The following is a 17,655-nucleotide window of genomic DNA, read 5'->3' as shown; positions in this document are numbered from 1 at the left end:
ATTTCTATTCCATCCTGCTCTCTCAGTCCTGGAAAACTATGATAGGTGCTTCACTGCAGCAAATATAAAGCACTGGGGAATCACCCCCCAATATTATCTTCAAACTATTGGTCCAGGCACTGAACAATAGAATTTCACTTACATTTTCTCACAGAATCCTTCCAATAATCCAATAGTGCTTTATTTTCCCCACTTTACAACTGAAAAATATAGACTCAGAGAAAGATAAGTATAATTGCAGATGGCAGAGCTGACTCTAGCTCCTTTATTGTCTGACTTCTATGCCTCTAAGCCACACTACTCCATGAGGTGACCAGCCTTGGGCTTATGTTTTGCCTTTTTGGGGGGTTATTGACATTTTCATCTTTTGTAGAGGACTCATCAGGGCTGGACTCACAGAGAAGCCATGTAACAAATGCTGAAAAAGTGTAATTATCTTTCTGAGAATTCTTACCAAATTATTTTTATGTAAGAAAGTCATTAACAATTAATAATACTTTAGCATGGATTTTTTTAATCACCTAGCTTACTTCCCAAGCAGAATCCTAAGTGTTGGTGGGAAGAACACAGAACTAAATAAAAGGTCTAGCCATGCCATAGGATAACAGACAGGAACCCCAGATGGGGATGATGCAGCCTGACAGCTGGTGATGGGCAGAACAGAGATGAAAAAAGAGGCTCAAAACAAGACATAGAAAAATGATAAACACAGATTTCATCTGCTTCATAATTTTTCCCAGGAATAATCTTGCCTTGTACACATCTTTGGTGCCTTTTTTAGTAACAACACATGTGTGTTTCTTTTTTATTCTTTTTGTTGTTCTCTTTGGAATTTTAAATGTCTTTCAGCTCATAAACCCAATAAAAATACCATGGCACATTTTTTTCAAAAGAATTTTATGATCCAAGGAACTATTGCTTAATCAGACAGCCTGATGTTGGATTTATTTTTCACTTTAAAAACATTCTTCCTTAGGCAATGTCACAAAGATGCTACCTATTCTTTAAAAATAAACAAGACAGTGAGAAAAAAAGAAATACAATTTATTTTTCAAGAAAAGAAATGTTCTTCTCTCTAGAAGACTGGAAAATGAGAACTAGGTTGAAAAATAAGGCAGGGGAAGCATCAGTTACAAATTCCTAAATCTAAGATTTAGACTACTTTGAGCATAATTTTAAAATGTGTATTTTATGCTTGAATTCTATGCTAAAGTATTCAGTTGCCTAAACGCATAACTCTGTATGAGAGAAGAATTTGGAAGCATCTGAGAAGAAACATCTGCCTGAGTTACGGTCTGTCATCCATTTCCTTAAAAATCTATCACTGTACTATCTAACATCTAAACAGATGTGAAGCTATGGAAGTTAAAAGTTGAATATGTAAAAATGAAATTGTCTTATTTTATCTGTTAGGACAAAACTTGGTTGGATTTCTTGAAGTGTGATTTTTTTCCCACCTGTATAGATAGAGTGGTATGATAATTAGGAATAGGGGAATATCTTGAGAAAAGATGAAGCAAAATAAAGCTAAGAAGCGTTTTTAATAGGATCTTACAAAGCAAAGTCAGAAAGATGAAAGGACTTATCATTAGTTAGAAAAGAATAATAAGGTATACATGAATCTTATTTCTGAGATAATTTCCTTGGAAACCCTAAAAAATAATAAGTTTGGAAATTTGAGGTCAGTGGCATTAAGGAGTAAAGGACTTATTTAAATCTTTATCTTCTGAATGATTTTTATGACTCTGGTCTTAGGCTTGTTTGTTCTGAACTGTTGTGTCATAAAGCAACACAGAAATAGAAAGACCTCTGCACTGACCATTATGCAAGAATTGCTCTACCACTGTCCCTACTCTACCACTAAAGAGCTGTACATTGTTGGGTGAGTCCTTCTTTGGTTTCTCAGTTTACACATTATACATGATAAAGGGGTTGGAGCTGGGCAGAGCATCCCAAGATGACTGTGTCAGGGAGGGATGCTGAATGGGCAAGAGTGTTTCTTCTATTACTATGTGAGTCAGAAAAAAATCTTTGTATGTATATCTAACATGAGATTCTGTATAGGCTTTCTTTGGAAGAAAAGGTTCTATAGCTTTAAAAAAAAAAAAGCATTAACTTAGATGCTCCAAAATTTTATTAGCTTCATAGACTGTGACTCTATAAAATGTATTTGTCCATTCATTAATTCAAGGAAAGTTTTGAGTACCTTCTATGAATCAAGAACTCTGCTAAGCAATGGAAATACCAAGGGGGAACAAGATTAGCAAGATTCCTGGTCTCAGATTTTATGATATTGTGAACACTGACAATAGACTAGATCATTGCAGATAGCAATAAATGCAATGATGGAAACAAATAGGGTGATGAAAAATAATAGCTGGTTAAGAGAATAGAAGCCTATTTCCAATAGGGCATTGAGGGGAGGATTCTCTGGACAGGGGAGGATTCAGTTGAGATCTGAAGAATGAAAAAGAACCAGTCATGCCAAGAACTTTGAGAGATCACTCAAGGCAGACGGAGTAGTAAGGGCCAATATCTGGAAGTGGGAATGGTCTAGATGTATTTGGAAAACTAAAGGGAAGCTAATTATAGCTATAGCATAGAGAATAGTGAAAAGTTTTTTGAGATGAGCTTGAAGAAATAAATAGGAAGCAGATCATGAAGGATTATTTAAATCATGGTACAAAGTTTGGTTTTTTTATGCAAAGTGTAGTAAAAAGGCATTGAAAGGTTTCAGACAGAAGAGGAACATAACCTGTGATAGGAATCACTCTATAACTCCCAAACTTTGTTTACTATATTAACATTATTGGCTGTCTCAATGAATAAAATAAATCCCAGGGGACAAAAATAGAACAAGATAAATTTGAATTACAAGAACATGCTATGTGCTAAGAAAAGTCAAAGGGAAAAATAATGATCTTTCCAACAAATGGTGTTAAAACAAGTAGATACCTGCATGCAAAAGAATAAAGTTGGACCCTTATCCTACACACAAAAATTAACTCAAAATGGATCATAGACCAAAATTTAAGAGCTAAAACTATAAATGTCTTAGAAGAAAACATACCAGTAAATCTTCATGACCTTGATTTATGCAAAGTTTTCTTAGATAGCACCAAAAGTATAAGTGACAAAAGAAAAAATAAACTGGACTTCATTAAAATTAAAAGTTTTGTGCTGGCTGGCTCAGTTGGTTGAGCATTCAATTCTTGATTTCAGCTCAGCTCTTGATCTCAAGGTTGTAAGTTCAGGCCCATGTTGGGCTCCCCATACTGGATGTAAACCCTACCTACAAAAAAAAAAAGGAAAGAAAAAAGGAGGGATGGAGGAGAGGAAGGAAGGAAGGAAGGAAAGAAAGAAGAAAAGAGAGAAAGAAAATAATTTTGTGCTTCAAAAAACACCATTAGGGCAGTGAAAAGACACCCATGAAAAGGGAGAAAATATTTGCAAATCATATATGATAAAGGACTGTATCCAAAATATGCAAAGAACTCTTCCAACTCAGTAGTAAAAAGGTAAGCCAATTTAAAAATTGAGTGAAACATTTAAACAGATGTTTCTCCAAAGAAGATATATAGTTAGCCAATAAGCAATTGAAAAGATGATCAACATTATTAGCCATTAGGAAAATTCAAATAAAACCACAACGAGATGCCACTTCACTTGACTAGGATGGTTTTAATAAAAAAAAATTAAAAATAAAAAAACCCAGAAAATATCAAATGTTGCTGAAGATGTAAATATACATTGCTGATGGGATATAAAATGGTACAGCCACTTTGTAAATCAATTTGGCATTTTCTCAAAATGATAAACATGGAGTTCCTATATGATCCACCAATTCTATTCCTAGGTATATACCCAATAGAATTGAAAGCAGAGTTCAAACAAAATTTGAATTTTGTACCTGAATATTTATAGAAGCATTTTAATGATAGCCAAAATAACATAAATGATCATTCAACTGATGATTTGTAAATGTATATTAATAAATGTAGTATATCTATGCAATGGATTATTACTTGGCAATGAAAAGAAATGATGTACTCATACATGCTACAACACTGATGGACCTTGAAAACATTATGCTTAGGGGTGCCTGGGTAGCTCAGTCCGTTAGGTGTCAGACTTGATTTCAGCTGAGGTCACGATCTCACAGTTCATGAAATTAAGCCCTACATCGGGGTCCATGCTAACAGTATGGAGCCTGCTTGGGATTCTCTCTCTTCCTCTCTCTCTGCCCCTCCCCTGCTTATACTTGTCCTCTCTCAAAATAAATAAACATTTAAAGAGAAAAGAAAAGAGAACATTATGCTAAGTGAAAGCAGCCAGTCAAAAAAGACCACATGATATATGACATGTCCCAAATAAGGCATATCTAGACAGACAGAAAGTAGATTAGTGATTGCCTATGGCTACTAGGGATGGTGGTTGGGAGGAAATGGGAAGTGACTGCTTGTGGATACAGGGTTTCTTTTGGGAGCAATGAAAATGTTCTAAAATTGATTGTGGTGATGGTTGCACAACTCATTGAATTGTATACTTTAAACAGATTCATATATGGTATATGACTTGTATCTCAAAGTTGTTTAAAAAATAGATGTGATGTGGGGTGCCTGGGTGGCTCAGTCGGTTAAGTGTCTGACTTTGGCTCAGATCCTGATCTTGTGGTTCGTGAGTTCAAGTCCCACCTATGGGCTGTGTGCTGACAGCTCAGAGCCTGGATCCTGCTTCAGATTCTGTGTCTCCTTCTCTCTCTGCCCCTCTTCCTGCTCATGCTCTGTCTCTCTCCTTCAAAACTAAATAAACATTAAAAAATTTTTTAAATAGATGTGATGTGTTACTTTCAAGACAATACAGCTACTCTCACATATTTAAAGTAATAGGCTGGAATCTCAACTCCTTCTACTTAATGAGTAGGCTCAGCATAAAGCCAACTATTCTCTGTCAGTATATAAAAGCATTCTTATGTTAGGAATTATTGAAGAAGTTTACTAAAACATGCTCATTTAGAAAATGTTGCTATTTTTCCAGTCTGCCTTGCAAGCCTCTAAGTACACAAATGAGCTGCAGTAGGGTTGCCTTTTAAAAGCAAATGTTTTGCAGCAAGATATTTCTTATGCATTTTTAGAACAAGCACGAAAATAAACCAGCCTAATATCAGTGGAAGTTCCAACCCCATCCCACATCCCCCCCCCCTAATCCATGTCCGCCCCTCCACCCCACAAAAAGAAGAAGCAACCTGTCTTTGAAGAGAAAAAAGATGTGGACAAAAGAACCAGGAGAAATCTTTCCGATTATAATGACAAAAGAAAATGCAATAGCAATCCCCTTTTTCACATATAATGTGTTCTTCAAATGTACAAAGGTTTACTGTGCAAAATGTTCCTAGTAGATCCATATGGTACATTTCTTAGAAACAAAAAGGTAGTATAAAAATGTCTCACTACTCTTCACCTTTTGTTCATAAACTTTGGCTTTACTACCAACTTTAGTACATGTTTTTTAAGATGTTATTTTTTTACAAATGAATACCAAGTAGTCTAGGTTACTGATTAAGGCTAAATATTTTCAATTTGGGGCATGCATTCTATTATTCATTTGTTTATTAAATATTTATTAATCATCAGTTATATGCCAGGCACAGTTCTGGGTACTAATGTTACAGCAATAAACAAAACAGACAAGGTCCCTGCTGTCCTGGAACTTAACACTGCGGTGTGGGAAGGAAACGTGAACAAGAATGGTAATTTCTGAGAGTGATAAGTGCTGTGAGGAAAAGAAAACATGGTAATGAGATAAAGAGTGACTAGGTAATAGACCACTTTAAATTGGGGTGGTCACAGAAGGACTACCTAGGGTTACATTGAACCAGATGTCTAAGGATAAGAGGCAGCCAGTCATGTAAATATCTAAGTAAAAGCTTTCTAGGTAGAGGGGACATTTAAATGCAAATGCTCTAAGGCAGAAAGGGCATTTATTAGATGCACTATTAGAAAGGGGCCAGATGGGGTGGGCGTGGGGGGGGGGAGGGAATGGCCAAGTAATTGGAATGTAGTGAGTAACTTGAAAACATAACATCAGAGAAATAAAAGCAGCCAGATCATATAGAGGACTACAGACCATAATAAGAGATTTGGAGATGATTCTGATTTCAATGAGCAGCCATTTGGAAGGTTTTAAACAGGTCAAGGGGCTTGAATTGTTAATTTCACTAAATGTTAATTTAGTGATCATTTGGGGAATTTTGAAGAAATAGACTATGAGGGTAAAAGTGGACTTAGAAGGCCGTGGCAGTAGTGTAGACGAAAAGTAGTATGGTTGGGAATGTAAGGGGCAATAGAGATAGGGGATAGTGATCCCATTTAAGACATATTTTGGAGATACAGCTGACTGTAATCACTCATTGTTTGGATGTTGAGAAAGAGGGAAAAAATAATGAAGAATAAATCCTGGTTTTTAGCTGGAGCAACTGAACTGGTGATCATATCATTAAATATATTACAGACCTACAAATTGGTATTTACATATGTGGATATATGCGATTTCATTATTTTTGGTTTATTTGGTTTTCCTCACAAGCTCTAACTTACTGATTAGTGAGGAATGGTTGGAGGCTTGGGGGCAAAAGAAAATTTTAAACCCAACTCAGTTGAAAGCTTAAACAATTTGTTCCTATAAATTAGTAGTCTCTGTAGGTAATGCTCAGACTCTTACAATGTTGCTTCTCAAATTTATCAGCTCTTGACCTCCCTCTTTTGCTCCTTTCCATTAGAGAGTCTGAGTGTCTGGTGATGGTAAGGATGTGGAGGCTTTGGATCTAGGTGCAGGTGTTTAAGATAGGGACCTAGTAATGTCCCTTGTCAGTTTGCTTACTGCCTACCCTGCTGGCCTCTGATGATGATGTCTGCAGCTAGTAATTTTCATTTCCTTTCTGGGAGAGGTTCCCTCTAATCAGCTTCCACTAATCTGCAGATCCCTCTCAAGTCTTCTGGATTCTCATTCAGCTCTAGCCCAGGAAGTCTGCTCATCAGCCGTTATGACAGAGCCATGTCTTTCTAGAGTAATGACCACTCCCCCACCACACACATACACAAGCTCCCCAGGTATTTCTAAGTTGCCACCTACATCATATAGGAATCAAGGAGTAGGTTAGGAAAATTTAACAAATGTTCGTCATTTTGATTTTCCTGAGCATCCAAAGTGATATGGCCATAAACCAAGTGCTATCAAGAGAGAAGGTACCTTTCCTGCATCCTGAAGAGGTAGTGGGGAACAAGAGTCTCACTTTGCCAAAACTCAGAAAGAGGAAAATCTGAACATCTAGGTCTCTCCCTCCCTTTTTGCGCTCCTGTATTCTCCTGGAGCCAAAAGAAAAACAACAACAACAACCTGGCTTTTTCTCTATTTCTCCTATGTCATATTCTCATCCTTTTATCACCTAGTAAAAAGCCTTAGAGTTCTATTTGCAGTAGATGGAAAATGCGTCTTCTCTATAATATAGGACAGCTCTGTATGCTGGGTGCTCCAAGGTCAACTTGTGAATTATTAAAGTTGGAAACAAAGAAAACAGAAAAATTTTCTTAATACATATAACCCTTGGACATATGACCCCCTCAAGCTATGAATAGGGTAAAGTCCATATATTCAAAAAGGCAAAATTGAAAAGCAATGTTGATAATTTTCAAAATACTGCCACATTATAGCAGAGTTGGAGAAGACAGGGAAGAGACAAGATTTAGGGATTTGAGGAGATAATTCAAGCGTTCAGTTTGGGGCACATAAAGTTTGAAATCCCTATTAGAAATTCAAAAAGATGTCAGTAGGTAGGATAACCAGAAGGTCAATGATACAGTCAGGACAGGTGACATAATTTTACGAATCATTAGAATATAAGGAGGTGTGGGGCGCCTGGGTGGCTCAGTCGATTAAGCGTCCGACTTCAGCTCAGGTCACGATCTCGCAGTCTGTGAGTTCGAGCCCCGTGTCGGGCTGTGGGCTGATGGCTCAGAGCCTGGAGCCTGCTTCCGATTCTGTGTCTCCCTCTCTCTCTGCCCCTCCCCCGTTCATGCTCTGTCTCTCTCTGTCTCAAAAATAAATAAAACGTTAAAAAAAAAATTAAAAAAAAAAAAAAAGAATATAAGGAGGTGTTATATAAGGAAGCCGAAAATTCAGGAAGCATGCTGCCATATAAACAAAACCTTAAAATTTTTCAAGAATGAAAAAAGGTTGAGATAAAATGAGCCATTGGATTATTGGATTTAGCTATATGAAGGTTACATGGTGACCTGAAAGGGAAGCAATTTCAGAGCTGTGGTAAGAACAAAAGCCCAAATGAAGAGGGAATGAGAAGTAAGAAAATAGTGACAATGAGCATAAACAGATCTTTCAAAAAGTTCTGCTGTCATGGGGAAGTAAAGATTGAACTAGAAAAGTACATGAGACATTGAATGAGTGAATAGAAAGGAAGGGAGGGAGGGACACGAGGTCAAGGAAGGGTTTTGTTTTTGTTTTTTAATGAGTGCTATCTAGCTTATTTAATTGCTGTCGGAAATGATGTAGTCAAGAGGAAAAAATTGATAGTGCAATTGTTAAGAGAAGGCCATGAAGGGAACATGGGCTTTAGATACAAGTGAGGCACTGGCTTCAGACAAGCAACAGGGAAACTTCTTCCTTTGTAAGAGAAGGGAGGCGGAATACGTGTGTGCATAAGGAGGTATGTTGGTAGATCGGGTGTGGGAAAGAGGAGGTGGCTCTTGTTTGATTGCTACTCTGTCTCAGTGCAGTATAAAGCAAGGTCATTCACTTGACACTGAGACGAAAATGGAAGTTTGAAGAATGTGTAAGTCCTCTTGCAGACTAATGACAAATTTCTCAATTATACACGTTTGTGAGAGGCTTATCACTTTTATTTTTACATTCTCCGCAAGTTTTTGTTGGTATTTAAATATATAAACACTTACAGCGATGTCTAAACTGCATGGTGGTTGGCAGGTAACATTGCCATGCAGTAGTGTTGGCCGACACCTGAATAGTTGGATTCATTGCACCTCATTGTGAGGTGCTGATATAAGAGGTCAGTGAATTCCCTCTTGTACAAGTATTGCAACAAAGGCCTCACATTTTTTAAAACTATACATTTAAGTCACATATTTACAAATTAAAGAATTAAAAATATGATCTCAATAAATGAAACAAAAGCATTTAGTAAAATATAATATCCACGTTGACTATCATACTTAATGGTGAAACTTCAAAGAATGAGCAAAGATCACCACTATTCACCATTTCTATTCAACATTTACTCAGAAACCCAGCCAGTATGGTACAAGAGAAATAATCTACAGACAAATTATTAGAATTAAGGAGATTTTAGCAAGATGCTAAATATAAGAATATACAAAAATAGATTCCATTCTTCTTCACCAGCCACAAGCAGTTTAGAAAACGTTAAATAATATTTACTGGGGGCGCCTGAGTGGCTCAGTAGGTTGAGCATCCGATTCTTAATTTCAGCTCATGTCATGATCTCACAGTTCATGGGATTGAGCCCTGTATTGGGCTCTGCACTGACAGCACGGAGCCTGTTTGGGATTCTCTCTCCCTTTCTCTCTGCCCCTCCCCTGCTTGCTCTCTCCCTCTCTCTCACTAAATAAATAAACAAAAAAAAAAAACCCTATTTATAATATAATCATCAACAAAATTAAACAACTAGAAATAAATCTAACAAAATATTTGCAGATTTTTGTCAAAAAAAATATGTTTATTAACAAAGACCTAAATAAATGGAGAGATATTTTATATTCATGGATAGGAGGACTCAATATCAAAAAATTATCAATTGTCCCCTAAATTAGTCTATAAATTCAATACAATTTTAGTCAAAATCCCTATAAGACTTTTTTTATAGGACCTGATTAATGAAAAGTGATTTTAAAATTCATATGAAAGAACAAAGCACCAATATCAAAACAATTTTCAAGAACAAATTACAAGGGTTGGGGCAGAGTGGTGTGTGGAAGGGAGAACTTGCCCTACCTGATACCGTAACTTATGATTGAAGCTAGAGTAATTTAATCAGTGTCATGTTCATTCACAGAAGACAAAGAGACCAATGGAAATAGAAGGTAACCTTGACTCAGAGCTTAGTATATTTTGAAACATGAAGTTTGATACATTGATCACAGATTGCAAATCATTAAGGAAAGGATGAAATATTCAATAAATGGTACTGGCCCAATTGGTTATCCAAATGGAAAACAAAATAAAATAAAACCACTCCTTCAAACCAGTGCACACACGCATGCAAAAGAATGAAATTCCAATTAAAGGCCTAATTGTGAAAATCAAAATGTTAAACATGAGAACATTTACAAGAACATTTTATGACCTCATGGAGGGAGGGGAAGCAATCAGGATCTCCTAAACACTGAAAAGAAGTAAGACAAGAAGAAAATACTGATGAATATGACCATGTTAAAATCACAAACTTATGTTAATCAGAAGTTATATTAAACAAAGTGAAAAAATATGCTGCAGGCTGAGAAGAGATCTGTGTTATATAGAATGAGCAAAATACAGGTATCAGGAATATATGTAAAAACTTTTATGGATAACTCAGTAAGTCCAGCTCAGGGGAATATTGAACAGAATCACATATAGATGTGAAATAACGGTGTGAATAATCATTCCTCCTTAATAATCAGAAATATGCAAATTGAAAACACAAATAAAATATCATTTACCACAATGAAATGGACATATTTGAAGTCTGATAGTACCAAGCTTTACAGAAGATTTGAAGTAATTGGACTCTGCAACATTGCTATGGGAATGGAAATTGACAAAACTACTTTGGAGAATAATTTTACATTCTCTTGTATACCTAAAGATGTACATATTCTACAACCCAGCAGTTTAACTTCCGGGACTATTCCATAAAAACAAAAACAAAACAAAACAACCACCTTTAACATGGCACATAGATGAGTTCACAAGCATTATCTGTAACAGGACAAAAAAAAAAAAAAAAAAAAAAACAACACCAAAAATTCATCAGTAAGAAAGTGGTTAAATCAGCTGTGGTTTGATAAGAAAATAGAATCCTGTAGGATGAAAAACAGAAAGTGAGTAGATTAAAGACACTGATTAATTTCAAAAGCAAAATGTGTGTTAAAAAAGTTTCCAAAGAATGCATTAAGTATGCTTATTTAAAGTTTCAAAAGATGCAACATTACCACATACTGCTTGGAGATACATACAAATGGAGTAACGGTATAAAGAAATGCTTGGGAATGATAAATTGAGGAAAATGGTTGCACCGGAGTGAGGGGAGAGGGTAATGTGTTTGGAAAGGTATGTGTGCATATGGGACTTCAATTACATATGTATCTTCTCTTTCTTACAGTGGATGGTGGGTGCATGGGTATTTATTGTACCTTCTAATATCTTTTTATATACATTCAAATGTTATATAATACACTTGAAAAAGGCAGCAGACGTTAGTGAGAACTAACACTGAGCTAAATTCTTCAGTTTAAAGTCCGGTTCGTTTTAGCTTTACATGCACTATCTCATTTAATCTTAATAACTCTTTGAAGAGGCATTGTTGTACTTCTTTTATAGAACAGGAAACTGAGGCCTTTAGAAGTTAAACAATCTACCTGTGGTCATATTGCTGTGAGGTGACAGAGCCAGACTATGAAACTAGCAGTCTGACTTTTAAAAGCTCACACCATTACCCTCTAATGAAAGTTAATCTGCCTCTTTTTAAAAGTCCATATTAACCACAAAGAAATCTCAGGTTAGTGCAACTATCATTTTGACCTCTGGATGCAGCTAGAACTACAGCAATAGAACTTAACCATTTTGGCTTCTAAATTCAGTGACTTTCTGAGGCTAGAAGAGCATTTACTGAGGAGCATAGGGCATGAGTCACTTCCTTAGGTATCTGTTTATTCGTTCAACAAATATTTATCAAGAGCCTCCATAGCACAGTGGTAAACCACAATTTATTTCTTGTCTACATCATTTTTGCAGTTTGCCAAGCTTTGGGACACAAATTTGAGGTTTCCATTTTCATTTCCAAACTAATGCAAGGAGTGCTGTGATTAATTGTTGGCCGTTTCAGAACTTGCACCCTGGCTTACTGTGGATCTCGTTTAAGCCTAATTACTGTTGACCTGCAAATTCACATGACATCTAAAATATTTTAGCCAATTTTACACACAAAAAAAAGTATGTATTGAAAACTTTCAGTCTACTTTGTCTGAATAAAATACAGATTAAAATGAAAATACTGTTTTAAAGTTGAATATGACTACTTCTTTTTTCTCCATCTATTTCCCTCTCTCCTTTTTTCCACAGACCAAAGAAAACCTCCTTAATCTACTACTCCAATAAGATCTTGAGATTCTTCTTCACCATGTTTTATATATATATTTTATAATCCTATACATTCAACAAGATGTTGAACCCACAGTAGTAGCTCATAGAACTGCTAAAATTAAAATGGATGCATTGGGTTTAGTTTAATTACAGTCTCACTAATTAAAATGGTGATGAAACCAGATAATTTTCTTCCTATAATAAAGAACAGTTTAATTTTGTCTATCTTGACCAGTTTGTATATGTAAATTTTACTCATTAGTAACAGACCGCTAAATCATCATGACCTATTTTTAGATAATTATGCAAACACAATATTGTTGAAAAGTAACCCTCATTTTTACATAATGTTCAATTCAGTGATTATGTGATGTAAGTATTTAAATATGCCATCTAGTCCTTTCTTTAACAATTTATTTTCTTTTTTATATTGGACATTCAGGGATCTGAAGGAATTGTGGGAATTCCAGGGCAAAGAGGTCGCCCAGGCAAAAAGGTAATTTTTTTTTTTTTACATCTTTTTAAGGCTTCCTTGCTTCTGATGTGCTCCGAGCTCCATAGAATGCTGTGATATTTTTATTTGCATGAGATATATGGTAATAAAGAAATATAAATTTGGTTTTAAAAGGCACATTTATATAAATTAATATTTAACTCTACTTAGGAGTATTTATTGCCTTGATTATTTGAAGGCAACTGTCCCACTCTGTAGTTTCTGTGAAGATATTTGCCTTTTCTTCTCCTGTTTGCCAAAAATTCTTCAGTAGACTTTGGGCAGGAAAAGAGAGAAAAGGAAAATACTACACCATTTGTGTATTAGTAACAACTTTAGTAAAACGTTTAGGGGAAAAGATTATGATTGAGATTGTTTCTGGGTTTATTAGTACTATGTTTATCTAAATTGAAAAGGTTAATTATTTTATCTTTCCCATATATTGACTTAGAAACACACATCCAGAATATGGTTTATATGTTTCTTTTATATCTTACTAAAATGAAAATGTATAAAGTTCTGGAACATTATAATGAAAAATTCATCTCTGTATGGGGCCAATAATTTGTTCAAGTATGATTTTCTTATTCAAATACAACAGTTCTGAATATATGACTATAATTAGCTTCAAATCACACCATATCTAGTTCCCAAAGTCTAATTTTATCATTTTTACTAACATACACCCAGCCTATCTTTGTCATAATGTAGAGACAGGATTAGTTAGAATAAGAAGTAAGGAAAAATGAATGAGGTGAATTTTAGTAGCCATTCTTACCCATGAAAATAACCCCAATACTGAAGTCTCTTTTCATCATATTTGATGTTATATCTAAAATCAACATTAGAAGTGGGACAGTATAATTCTTTACAGTAGCCTGCATCCCTGGGAATTATTATGAATACCAAAAACTTCCTTCCTGACTATGATCACAGTCTAGTTTTTCTTTGTATCTACTTTATTGTCTACAGCAGAACAGATTGGTTCCCACTTTCAGAAAATGAATTATAGCACTTAAAGTTGTTTAAAAGCAGCCATATTTTGGTGGTAGAGAATGATCAGTCAGCTTGACAGAAAACAGAAGACAACTAGTTTTCAGAAGGATATTAAATGATACAAATATGTTATGGATTTTTAAAGGCAGTCTCCAAGCCACTGAATATACAGAAAGATACACTGGAAACTGTATACATTAAATAGATCTTTGTGGGACTGAAATTGTGTATAGAAGCAGGTTTCTTATACAGTCTATGTTTTCTCATGATAACAAGAAATACATGCATACATACATACATACATACATACCTAACAAATTCAAAATAAAAAAATTGGTTATTGGTAATTCAACGTGAACACCAGATCTCCCCTGCTTGTTTGGCCAAAATTATATTTTTTTAATGTTCTTTCTCCTAAATTACTTTCAGTTATATCTTTCAGATAACCTAGGTGGTGATGGTATGTTATTATTGTCAGTGGCAGTCTCTACCACCAGCTAGGTAAACCCAAGTTACTATTTACGGAATTTTGCTTACAGACTATCCTCCAGTGTCATTCAGGTATATGATATAGTTAATTCATCTAGGTAAAAATTTGTTTTTTCCCACTTTTCTCTCTTACTAACGACATCCACAGGGTGAAAAAGGACAAATAGGGCCCACCGGAGAAATTGGAAGCAGAGGTGCTCCCGGACAAATTGGGGAAAGTGGTCCTAAGGGTGCCAGAGGAACGAGAGGTGCTGTGGTTAGTATTTGATTTATTTCCAGACCTGAGTTCACTGTGGATGGAAAAGAAATGTATCCATGTCCTTAAAGTTTCATCCCTTGATTAATTTTACAGAGAAAGCAATAGTTCCATTGAAAATAATCTACCTCCATGAGCTGTGGAGAATTGTAAGCATTCCACAGTACTTAAATGGCTTAGTGGTTTCTGGACATGAAAAAGGGAAAGGGGAAAAAACTCAAAATGGAAATAAAATGTGAAATGAAGTTTTAAAAACTCAGATTATAACTCTTAACCTAAGTGGGAAAGTTTATATGACTTGCACTTAAAATAAGAATTTAATATCTGTATGAAACTATGCTGTCAGGATTGGCATATTGCTTTTGAAAATTAGATTTACTTAAAAATGATTTTTCTTTATAAGCTTGGACTCTACATCCTCATGGAGATTTTTTTTTTTAAACCAGCTCTGATCAATATCTGTAACATCTAATAATATTTAATCTTTTGCATGAACTTTATATAATGTTGGAAACAAGGGTAGCATAAATACTTCTGAACCTATAATAGCAAAATTTTATTGCTAATATATTTGGACCTGTTTAGAAAGTCACAGCATGAGAGATGCAGAGTATTTGAATTATTAAACTTAGTGTTTTCACTATTTCATAAGCTTATCTACAAAATGCATGTGTGTTTCCTAGTCTCCGTTAAATGTCACAAATGCTAGACTTTTCACCAAAGCCTTCTTGAGAGCATTGTATAATTCATCAGTTGTCTGAGGAAAGTTTATCTCAGGCTCATTTGACATACTCATCTTACCACTTCAGGTCTTTCTTCCTTTGATTTAAATTACTAATATTTTTCTGATTTGGGCTTGTATGTTACAAAACTTTATTTAATATGATTAATTTTTAACAAACATGGAAACTAATCCAGAGTATTGCCTTCAAAGTAGGTTCCTACTTTGGATTTTGTCTAAAGAGAATATTCACTTTAAAAATATTGACACATGTTCTCCAACTGCCTCCCCAAAAGGTTTCATCCAATATACACTCCCACCACCAATACTTCATGTTAACCCTTTTGATGTCTGACAATCTGATAAATGAGAACATGTGTCTCATTTTCTTTCTGTTTATATCTCCCCGATTACAATTAAGTGATTTTTTTTTCTGGAAATTGCCTTTACATATTCACTTTACATGATTTACATTAGATTGCTGTCTTTTTCTTATTAAACTGTAATAACTCCTTATATATTTTAGATTTTATATATATATATATATATATATATATATATATATATATATATATATATGATGTTTATTTAGTTTTGAGAGAGAGAGAGACAGAGACAGAGAGAGACAGAGCATGATGGGGGAGGGGCAGAGAAAGAGGGAGACACAGAATCCAAAGCAGGCTCCAGGCTCCACGCTGTCAGCACAGAGCCCAATGCAGGGCTTGAACTCACAAGTAGTTGAGATCATGACCTGAGCCCAAGTCAGACACTTAACCGACTGAGCCACCCAGGTGTCCCTTAGATAATATATTTTTGTTAAATTTGTTACAAAATGTATTATAAATACAATTTCCCTTTCTGTCATTTAACATTTAGTGTTGTTTGTCTGATATCTTTTTGCTGGAGATTTTAATTATTATATACTCAAATTTGTCACTCCTTTACTTTACAGGTTTTATTCCTTCATTAGAAATGCCTTCCCTACCTAAAGTATATAAAAATACTCTTCCATATCCTTCTTCTAATTCTTTTATAGCTTTATTTTTATTCCTAACTCATATGAAGTTTATTATTTTGCTGTGAAATAAGTTGTAAAGAACTTGATTTTCTTTTTTCCAAGTAGATTTTCAGTTGTTTCAAAATCATTTAATAAATAGTCACTCTGTATCCCACTAAATTAAACTCTCAAATATTTATTGACCTGTTTTCATTCTCTCTGTTTTCTTCTGTCAATCTGTTAGCCTATTTTTGGGTTCAGTACCACACTATTTAATTGTTATATTATTATAGTACTTTTGAGAAGAGCAAGTATTCCATAATTCATTTTTCTGAAAAGTTCAGCTCTTACTTTAATTCTCTCTTCCATGTGAACTTTAAAATCAGCTCTTCATGTTCCTTTAACATTGAATCTTTCAGTAGAGAAGCAGTATATGTCTTTCTATTTACTTACATCATCTTATATGTCCTTTAATAAAGTTTTGTTATTTCCTTTATTCTGTTCTTACCTCTATCCTGTTAGATTTATTGTTGGTTTCTTATGGACTTTATGATTTATGATGCGATCTTTTTTTCCATTATATATTTTTATTGGTGCTATATAAGAAATCTACTTACTTTTATGTTTTAACTTTATATCCACTTAAATGATAGGTGGTTCTCATAGGTTCTTTGGGTAAATAATCATATTTAGAGCTTCTGGTTAATCTGATATTTGGTTAGGCATGAACCTATTCTGTGCCTTAATTTTCTCCTCTCCTATTTAGTTTCAAACTTAAATAGGAGAATTGGTGTGGAAATTTTTGGTAGTATGAAAGGTAAGACATTTTTAGGATTATTATTTTTGCTCTTTTTAGTTGTCTGAGTCACATTTTCAGTACTTTAGAGGCATTTATGAATAACCCTTATATAGTATCCTCATCTGCAAAATATTGATAATAAGAGCAATAACAGAGTGATTATCACACATAAGTTGCCAACTATTTCTACTTTAACAACTTTGACCAGAGCTGAAACTTTTCTTCATCAAAGCATCTGAAACTATCAATGAGTATGGAGTTCTCCATGATCCCATCATGATAATATCAAAAACTTTCAGGCTATACTCTAATATTCAGTGAGGCACATCTACCATAAACTTGGACCAGATATAAGGGCACCTGGCTGACTCATTTGGTTAAGCATCTGACTTCAGCTTAGGTCATGATCTCATGGTTTGTGATTTCAGGCTCTGCACCGGGCTCTGTGCTGATAGCTCAGAGCCTGGAACCTGCTTCAGATTCTGTGTCTCCCTCTCTCTCTCTCTGCCCTTCC

At 34.8% G+C, this 17,655-nt stretch overlaps 1 protein-coding gene across 1 annotated transcript in view; it reads left to right on the top strand.

The window, feature by feature from the left end:
- COL24A1 (collagen type XXIV alpha 1 chain) overlaps window positions 1-17,655 on the top strand; it is a 404,395-nt gene that overhangs the window by 293,340 nt on the left and 93,400 nt on the right. Inside the window, exons 38-39 of the mRNA XM_042952735.1 lie at window positions 12,833-12,886; window positions 14,517-14,624. Coding sequence (XP_042808669.1) covers window positions 12,833-12,886; window positions 14,517-14,624 — 162 coding nt within the window. The remainder of the gene's footprint in view (window positions 1-12,832; window positions 12,887-14,516; window positions 14,625-17,655) is intronic.

This window comes from Panthera leo, chromosome C1 (assembly GCF_018350215.1).
Source record: "Panthera leo isolate Ple1 chromosome C1, P.leo_Ple1_pat1.1, whole genome shotgun sequence".
Classification (NCBI taxonomy): Eukaryota; Metazoa; Chordata; class Mammalia; order Carnivora; family Felidae; genus Panthera; species Panthera leo.
This window is presented reverse-complemented; position numbering and strand designations above follow the sequence as displayed.